We start from the raw sequence: 10,263 nt of genomic DNA on the forward strand, positions 1-10,263 counted from the left end.
TATGACCCATTTAAAAGTGAAAGTTATTGTGCTGACAAACGGATTTTCATCGTCGTCTACACCAATCAAATGGTCCTTGTCTTCTAAACGTGTGTCGATCAAATTTGCTAATAAATCACATATTAACTGAAATAACTGTGTTGCGAACGGGCAGTGGTAGAACATGTGACTTTGTGTTTCTCTCTGGTTATTACACATGTGACATTTACCATTGGATCTGTTCATGATTCTTAAAGATGCTCCACCGTTGACGAATGGTATTTTTTCACTATCAAAAACAGAAGCAGACGATTTGGTATTTTTCTTCAGTTACAAAAGTTACTTACTTTACACCATTTCCACCATTGAAAAGTTTGAGCTTCTAATTTTGCTTAAAGTTTAAAATATAAAAAATAATTAATTGCATCCAGAAAAAATTCCCTGACACTATATCCTATATGGAATGAAGAACTGATTGCGCATGCACCAAAATCAAAACAAATTATTTTATATTATTTTTTGTGTTAATTAGACATACATATACACGATTAAACCCCAATTATTGTTCAAATGATAAGTATCATTTATGCTCTGTCGGCAGTGGAGCATCTTTAATTTATATTCAGTGTATATAATTCTGTGCAAACATTTCCAGTTAAATACTTTTATCTTGTTGTTTGTTGCTGTCATTTTACCTAAACTGGTTGTCCAAATTATTTTCCAATTAAAAGTTCTTTGAAATTCAGTTTCCCATTTAGATTCTGCTTTTGGTCTATTGTTTGGTAACCTGACCTGTTGTATCAGTTGGATTTTAAAATCTTTTGAATTCATTGTTTTAGTGTTACATTTCTGTCTAAGTAGCAGTTCAAAATTGTCATTAATGGATATAATTTGTTTCGGATTTGATGCTTGAGTATCTACAATCTCTTGGTTATTTTCCTTTAGAATTCTAATAAAATTTCTTGGAATTGATTTTTTTTATCTGAGCATACTCAGCTATCCAGTTTCTCCTAGATACAAGTTTTTTTGAAAAGTCTCTCACTTACTATGAAATCATTATTTTCAATATCTCAAATATCTGAAACTTTTTTCATGCCACTTTTTAGAAAAGAAGTGAAGTAAAGCGGTTTACCCTGATATTGAATATGAATATTACCAAAGAGATTTTGGTTAAGTACATCAGTTTTACTGTATACCTGTATTTGTACTTGACTTAAAATTTGGACCATGCCTTTAGACAATTTAAATAAAATTTAGAAATTGTTTGTTCATTGATTATGCCTTTTAGATCTGAGCAGGAGCACAGAAAGTATTCATAACCAAACTCTTCCAATTTTCTTTAAAAATGTTTACCAATAATACTCCATTTATCCATATTTGAAGGGAGTATTTTGAAAATTGTTTTTAACTGTTTACACTGTATGAAGGTTTCAATGTCTATCATTCCCATACCTCCATACTCTATATTACTACAACATATCTTTCTATCTAATTGATGTGTTTTCCAATCCCACAGAAAGTTCCAAATGAGGCTGTTCAATTCTTGTACATATTTCTGGGGAATTCCTCGAGCTTCAATTTCATATCCAATCGTAGATATTACAAAGGTTTTGATAATAAGTATTTTTCCTTTGAATGTAAGATTTCTTGTCTTCCAGATATGTATACAATTTTCTAGTTTTGTAATTTTTGTTCTCCATATTTTATCATCATCAATATCATACCCGTGATGGACTCCCAGAGTTTTGACATTTGTTTTAGTCCATTTAATAAAGTCAAAAGTTGGATTTTTATTTCTGGAAGCCCCAATGTATAAACCTTTAGTTTTTTCGTAGTTTATTTTTGCACCAGACGCCTTTTCATATAATTTCAAAATTTCAAAGGCATGTGTGATGGATTGGTCATTTTCATTATAAAGTTGTGTACCATCTGCAAACATGGTAAATTTTGCTTCTCTATTTTCATGGCTTGGTAGCTTAACACCTTTTATATTTTGATTGGCTCTAATTGCACAGGCAAGAGGCTCAGCTTGAATTATATACAAGAGCGGGGCGATTGGGCAGCCCTGTCGTGCAGATCTTGAAATATCAAAATATTTTGAAATAAATACATTTGTTTCAATGCAAGTTTTTGAATTTTTTAGAAGCATATATATCCATCCACAGAAAGTGTTCCCAAAATTAATTTTTTTCAAGCAATGCATGACCCATTCCCAGTCCATTCTATCAAATGCCTTTTGCTGATCTAAAACAATAATTGAGCCATTTTGATTTTCCATATCAGAATATTTTATAATATCTTGAATCATTCTATTTGCTTCCATTATATTTCTTCCAGGAACAAAACCAAATTGATCGGGGTGAATTAGTTTTTTAAGAACTGGTTTTAGTCTGTTAGCTAATATTTTAGCAATAATTTTGTAATCAACATTAAGTTATGTAATAGGTCGCCAGTTCTTTATGTCTTCCCGATCACCCTTTTTAAATAATAATTTAATGATTCCTTTGTTTTGAGTTTTTGTGAGTTTGTTGTTGTCAAGTATCTTTTTAATCAATAAGATGAATTCATTTTTTATTACATCCCAATATATCTGGTAGAATTCACTGATTAACCCATCTTCTCCCGGTGTTTTATTTCTCTTAAGTGTTTTAATTGCTTTTTCAATTTCGTATTGTTCTACAGGTCGGTCAATAAAATTGCGTTCCTCATTTGATAGCCTATTTTCTATGTGTTCTGTTAAATCACTTGCACTCCCTTCATCCCATCCTTCAGACCTAAAAAGGGTTTCATAAAAGGCTATTTGTTCGTCTAGTATATTTTTTATTCCAGTCTTGTACTTACCATCCCTGCCTTTGATTCTGTACCATTGCTTGTTTTCACCATTTTTTTTTCAAGACTAAAATATTATTTACTAGATTTTTCATTTTCTTCATAAGATTTTACACTACATCTTATTCGGGCAGCATCACTTTGATTTGTGTAATATTGTTTTATTTTTATTTTAATTTTATTGATTTCATCCTTGTTCTCAATTTCTAGTTTTTCTAACTTTTCTTCAAGATATTTTATTTCCTTTCTTGAAACATTCAGTGTTTTACTTACTTCAATACAGAGTTTCTTAATTTTCAACTTTGTTATATCCCACCACTCTAAGATATCATCATGTTAAAAGTGTTCTTAAAAATCTAATCTGGTTGGAGATAACCTTAAGATTCATTTTCCATGTGCCAGGACCCCTCTCTATTGTTTTGATAACAGTTTAAAAGATATAAGATCATGGTCACTGTATGGACAGTGTTTAATTTTCTCATAAAAGATATTTGGGTTTAATGTATCTTCAATTAATATCAAATCAATTCTGGATTTCGATTTACCTCTTTGAAATGTGTATCTCTTTATACTTTTGGAACAGTTTCCTTTTCAAATTCGAAGTTGACAAAAATTAACTGCTAGCATTATTTTCTAATTTTATGACATACAATAATGCATTTAAGTCAGTAGATGTAACAGATTAAATTTGCCAAATTGTCTATATAGATACCGTGGTAATGGAGTGTCAAATCACAAATAACCTGTACATATTTTGTATAGTGTGTAACATACATGACAATGAATTAGCATATTGATGTAATCAATATAGAGATACAATCATGCATACACAATACATTTGTACATGTACATGTATATATGTACATAATATACATGTGTATATATGGAGTTTAAGAGACAAGTGTAATAAGGCTAGATTTTATGAAGACGAATTATTTTATCTGATTTAAAAATTGAAAACATGAACTTAAAATATTGATAAAAATTAATATTGTGATGCTAATATATTAACTCAAATTACTTGTATACAAGACTCCACAACCGACTTGAACTTCACAAAATTCTTGCTGCGATTAATTTTAGAGGACTCTATAATTTTTTATTGAAATTATTGCATATTTTATTAAATTTTATAATAACAAGACCTAATATTGGCTAGTCATCCACAGCAGACTCAAAATTTTGAAGACTTGAGATTATCAAGAAGCAGAGAAATAATACCGGTCTTATATTAACTAGCTGCAATGGCAGATATTTCTAGACAACTTTGTCGTCAGATCTAGGGTTACAATTCTGTCCCATTTACCGTAGTGTTGCAAAACATCTAATGATGAACATGACATAATTAGAAGACTGCAGGTGTCAAGAAAATTTGATATTGAACTGATTTATGTTATGTAAAAAGCATATCAAAATGCATGACCTACATAATATAATAATGTACATATATTTGAGTTTATCTTGCAGGTGCTTTGTCATGACAAGCACTCGATGACAGCCATGCATTCCCAGTAATATGCAGTAACAATAACCGGTAGTGTGTGTTGAAAATCTACAACTAGGATCTACAACTGTTTATGATCTTGCCACAGATCTTACGCGGCAGCAATATGACATTGTATTAATAAGTCAAATTTGATAAATAAACATCATTGTATACTTATAATTGATACCAATCCTAACACATTTTTGCAAATTGATTTTGAGAATGCTTATTTTAATATGCTGTTCAGAATTCTTAGTGTTCACTTTATGCTACATGTATGTATAGAGGCAATACCACAGATTATATATCAGCAGTAAAATCACTTGTCCGGCGGGCGAGTGGCACACTAAAATTTACTTGCCCGGATCAATTTTCACTCGTTGACAACCGGACAAGTGCTTTTCCGGACCCCTGCATACTTAATCTGTGGCTTTAATGAAAAGTGTTCTGTAATGTTGCAGCAAAGTATCAAGAACTGTTCATTACATATTTAATATGCCTGCATATATCCAGATGGACATGTATCACTAAAGAGCACTACATGTACCGGTAAAATAAAAATAACGTTTTGTTATGTTATGCTATGTTATTTTATGCAAGTATTTTTGAATAAACGTAATTAAACACAGTTCACTTTGGATTTTGATGCAGCAACCAATTCTTTATAGGACAATTAACCCTTAGTTTTTAGTTAGATCATCTAAGCTGAAGGGTAAGGATGACCTATAGTAGAGATTTAACGATTCACATGGATGCATCAATGTATTGCATCCCTTGGTATTGCATCAATGCATCGTGTACAATTTATTTGTATCTTGATACCTAAAAATAAAAATTGAACATTGGATTATCTCCCTTGGTTAATGTCACCCGAAAGTTTTTTAGTAACAAAATTGTGGAATCACATGAAGAGCAAAACACTAAACTTGTGTCAGCGCCTGTCACCTATAAGGCCACTTGCTGGTCTAATTTCAAGTTTCTGTCTATAAAACTCGCGTCTATTGTAGAGAGTGTAAGCAAAAAATAAAATTTTCCTGAAATACAACACACAAAATTAGTGTACCAACCTAACAAGACATTTACAACAACACCACGACATTTGAAGTGTCTATCAAAATATCGCGATGCGTATCATATCGTGAACCATGTAACGTGATATGTATTGTAGCGTCAGATACCCCGCGATACACAGCACTAATAACCTATAAGCATCATGCACCTTCCGTCGTTGTGCATAAACTTTTCACTCAAACAACTTCTTCTCAATATCAGAAAGGCCCACTGATATTTGGTTTGCGGCATGCTAGAAAGAAGGGCTACCAAGTTTGTTCAAATGATTTACCTTGATTTACATTCAAGGTCACAGGGATCAAAAAGGCTAAAAAAGCTTTAAAGATATGCTGGAATAAAAGGCTTACAAGTTTGTTCAAATAAATGACCTTGACTGCCATCCAATGTCACAGGGGTCAAAAAGGCTATAACTTTAAACAACATTTTGTGAATAACTAAGAGGCCTAGAGAACTGACAATGGGCTTGTGACATGCTGGAATGAAGGGCTACCAGGTTATTCAAATAAATGACCTTGGCCACCATTTAAGGTCACAGGGGTCAAATAGGCTAAATTCTTTTAACAACATCTTGCGAAGGCCTGGAGAACTGGTGTTGGGCCTGTGACATGCTGGAATGAAGGGCTACAACAGTCAATGACCTTGACTGCCATTTTAGGCCACAGGGGTCAAACAGGCTTAAATATTTAAAACGACTTGTGAGTAACTAAGAGGCCTAGAGACCTGATATTGGGTCTGTGACATGCTATGAAGGGCTACCAAGTTTGTTCAAATAAATAACCTTGACCTGCATTCAAGGTCAAAAGTCATCAAGTTAAAGAGTTCTTTTTATTGCCTTAATTATTTGCCATTACTATTTTTTTAAATGTTGTATTGTGCCAATAGTCAGATGATCATTACGACTCATGATCCTTTTGTTGTTACTTGCATTTAATTTCTTATCTTGATACTGGTAATTCTCTTAGTATCTGCCTTTCCTTCTGTAGTTGATCTATACCACTGAGTTCATCCAGAAAGTTTTACATGTAAATTGTAGATATTGCATATAGTTCCTTATCAATGCTATCTGTAAACAACATTTGAAATATAAGTCATGAAACTTGTGAAAAGCAATATCATTATCTGTTATTATACGCCATATAGGGATATACATGTGTCAGATTTTACTTCGCTCTTTAATTGAGTCTTAAGGAAAGTTAGCTTGTTTCCCTTGATGTCATTTTCTAGCAAATAACTTTTAGCTATATGTCTCCATGACCTTGTCCTCAAGATCAATAATAAAAAAATGTTAATTACACTTTCACTTCTCTCTGAGGAGATTAGATAGGAACACATTTTTTAACTCGTAGGTTCCAGTGATTTTCATTTTTGCTACAAAAAATGTACCATCCCACGATGGTAGCTATTAGAATCGGTCGCTTTGCCTGCCATGTTGTTGGGATTTTACGTGGTTATCAATCTGTTCACTTTGATTGGCTGGCCAAAATGATTTACGTGTGTTGATTGGTTACTTGTTGTTGGAAGATTTCATGTGTGTAAGGGTTACCAGTGAGGAAATGATTGCAAACACATTATCATCAGATAAACCCAGAGAAGTCTTAATGTTTTTTTTTTCTGGTTGTCGGACATTATTCTCAGAAATCACACAAGGCGTCGCAACACGTACTAAATAGAAACATTGTCGGGAGCGCGTGGAGCATCTATATATAGCCTAACTAGTACTGTTAGCAAGATGATCATGACCTACTTGTAAGAACTGTCTGTTCATGGGAGATGCTGAAACAAAATTAGGCTTTACTTAGGGGATATTTGTGGAACTGTATGCGCTAAAGTTAAGTACAGTTTTAAACGAAATATTATGCTTGTTTCTATGCGTATACTATGTATTTCACCAACTTGTCCAAGTACATGTAAATGTATATCAGTACATTGTATATTTTACGGAAAACTTGTTTGCATTAGGAAAAGGCCCACTACACCCGCTGAACAACTATTAAAATAAATAAAACGTTTAGTTTCATAACAGGTCATATTATGTTCCTAGCGTCGTCATAATTACAACGCGTTAGTAGACCATTTCTGCGCCACATGGTAAAAATTCAATTTATTATGTTATAATTGTTTTAAAAACACTTTTAGTTCTTTTTTGTTTCTGAAAGGTAGCCTAGTGGCCTTTTCAGGAATATCATGAAGTTGATAATCTTTTACATTGAATGTGAAAAGCATTTGAATTATCATTCTTCAAAAATGAATTGTCATAAGAACGATGGCAGCTAACTGTGAACAAAACAATTCGTCAAGCTTTCCTATCTTTGCTTCCTTATAAATAATGCTGTATGGTAGCCTTCTTAGCTTTTTGGGAAGCTAAAACTTGTTTTTTTATGTTTTATTATTATTTTTTTTTCAGTGTCTTCCACTCTAAAATAATGGCCAGAACTAGAGTTTGAGATCAAAATCCTGACTATTGATAATTTATTTTCCATAAAAAAGTGGGGAAAAAAATGGGGTCAGGGGTAAAAAAATAGGGTCGGTCGGGTAACCCTTAACAGACATATATATAGATTTTTGGCCTAATACTACATACAATGTATACTATTCTAAAACAACATTTTATCTGTATAGAAGTCTTTAGAATATATTGCAGCTAATAAATTTCATATGAAAATTAATAACTGATCAGCGATTTTTAGGTCATCTGACCCGAAGGGTCAGGATGACCTATAGTCGTCATGTTTCGTCCGTCGTCGTGCGCTGTCCGCCGTGCGCCGTCCGCCGTGCGTTAACTTTTCACATTTTGAACTTCTTCTCAAGTTTGACCAGTGGGATTGAGCTAAAAATTACCTGAAATGATCCTGAGATGGTCCCGACAAAGTGTTGTTATTTTTCGGGTCGATCCGAAATCCAAGATGGCCGCCACAGCCGCCATCTTGAAAACATATTTTGAACTTCTTCTCAAGTTCTACCGGTGCAATTTGACGGAAACTTGCATGAAATGATCCTGACATGATCCCGACAAAGTGTTGTTATTTTTCGGGTTAATCCGAAATCCAAGATGGCCGCCACAGCCGCCATCTTGAAAACACATTTTAAACTTCTTCTCAAGTTCTACTGGTGGGATTTGGCTGAAACTTGCATGAAATGATCCTGACATGGTCCAGACAAAGTGTTGTTATTTTTCGGGTTGATCCGAAATCCAAGATGGCCGCCACAGCCGCCATCTTGAAAACACATTTTGAACTTCTTCTCAAGTTCTACCGGTGCGATTTGGCTGAAACTTGCATGAAATGATCCTGACATGGTCCCGACAAAGTGTTGTTATTTTTCGGGTCGATCTGAAATCCAAGATGGCCGCCACAGCCACCATCTTGAAAACACACTTTGAACTTCTTCTCAAGTTCTACCGGTGCAATTTGGCTGAAACTTGCATGAAATGATCCTGACATGGTCCAGACAAAGTGTTGTTATTTTTCGTGTCGATCTGAAATCCAAGATGGCCGCCACAGCCGCCATCTTGAAAACAAATTTTGAACTTCTTCTCAAGTTCTACCGGTGCAATTTGACTGAAACTTGCATGAAATGATCCTGACATGGTTCCGACAAAGTGTTGTTATTTTTCGGGTCGATCCGAAATCCAAGATGACTACCATGACACTATATCTAATTAAATTGGGCCTCTTGTTTGAAATAAAATTTGTTGAAAGAAATTGAAAATGATCCTGACATGATCCTGACAAAGTGACACCATATATAATTAATTTTACTATTGTCAAGGTAGTCAGACGACCGTTAAGGCCCTTTGGGCCTCTTGTTAATATAATTACATTTGTATATTTGAAATAAATGCACATAAACAATACATGTATATCATATTGATACATATTAATAACTTCAAACTGATGTGAACAAAATATTATTATTTTCTCCATTTTTACAGGTGAAAGACTGAGCCCATATGTTGCTTTCTGTTGTATTGGGATGGCTGTCAGTGTGTTGTTCTTAACCTAGTCAGACTCGCCAGCATTTAGGAAACATTCATGGACTTTATGAATTAAACATTATCGGGACAACAATCATGAAAGAGCTGGACTGAAAGACTTTTCACAGAAATATCCCTTTCTCCTGAATAAAATGGACATGAGACTATTTGTAAATGACGAATTCGAAATATGAAGCAGTTATGTGTAAAGAGTAACTGATCACCATCTCATAATAATAAAGGTACAGATACATCATATGGCACTGCTTGTGTAAAACCATTTCAAAGATTACCATCAGATGGAGAAAAAAGATAAGGCCTTATTATTTAATGGGGTACTGCTTGTGTGTAACCATTGTCAGAGACTAACATAAAATGGAGAAAAAAGAATTTATGCACAGTGGTTTATGTACCTTTAAGTTAGCTAGTCATTGCTTGTAAAAAATAGTTAGTAAGCTTGAGCTAAAAGTATGTGTGTTGACAAAATGACGGTTTGAATATTTCATGAACTCTTTCACCCCTGAAATTTCATAATGAACAGGTCTAATCATTGATTAAGAAGAGGCTAAATGTATATTGAGGGGTGAACAAGTTAAGACAAGCATCAAAGTCCCAGAAGTATTAAACATTACATGACATTCTTATGGGAAAGTTAACTTTCCAATAAGACTTTTACTGTATGCATGCTTCTAGTATAGATTTGAATTATGGTATTATTAACAAGGTCGTATAGTTTGACGCGAAAATGAACGTATGAAATTAAGTGCTTGTATAAAAGATAAAGATGTTTGGTATGTAGTAAGGTGTGTAGTGAAATTTTAGTACATGTATGTATAGGTAAGAGAGATGTGTGAGTATATTATTTAACTGATATCTGTGTGAAATTGCATTCATATGTTTTAAAATAAAACATAATATAAATCTA

At 33.4% G+C, this 10,263-nt stretch overlaps 1 protein-coding gene across 1 annotated transcript in view; it reads left to right on the forward strand.

Annotated features, from left to right (window-relative positions):
- LOC138330066 (THAP domain-containing protein 1-like) overlaps positions 1-10,263 on the forward strand; it is a 24,440-nt gene extending 14,177 nt beyond the window's left edge. The window contains exon 3 of the mRNA XM_069277444.1: positions 9,297-10,263. Coding sequence (XP_069133545.1) covers positions 9,297-9,308 — 12 coding nt within the window. The 3' untranslated portion in view covers positions 9,309-10,263. The remainder of the gene's footprint in view (positions 1-9,296) is intronic.

Source organism: Argopecten irradians, chromosome 8, assembly GCF_041381155.1.
Source record: "Argopecten irradians isolate NY chromosome 8, Ai_NY, whole genome shotgun sequence".
NCBI classification, from domain to species: Eukaryota; Metazoa; Mollusca; class Bivalvia; order Pectinida; family Pectinidae; genus Argopecten; species Argopecten irradians.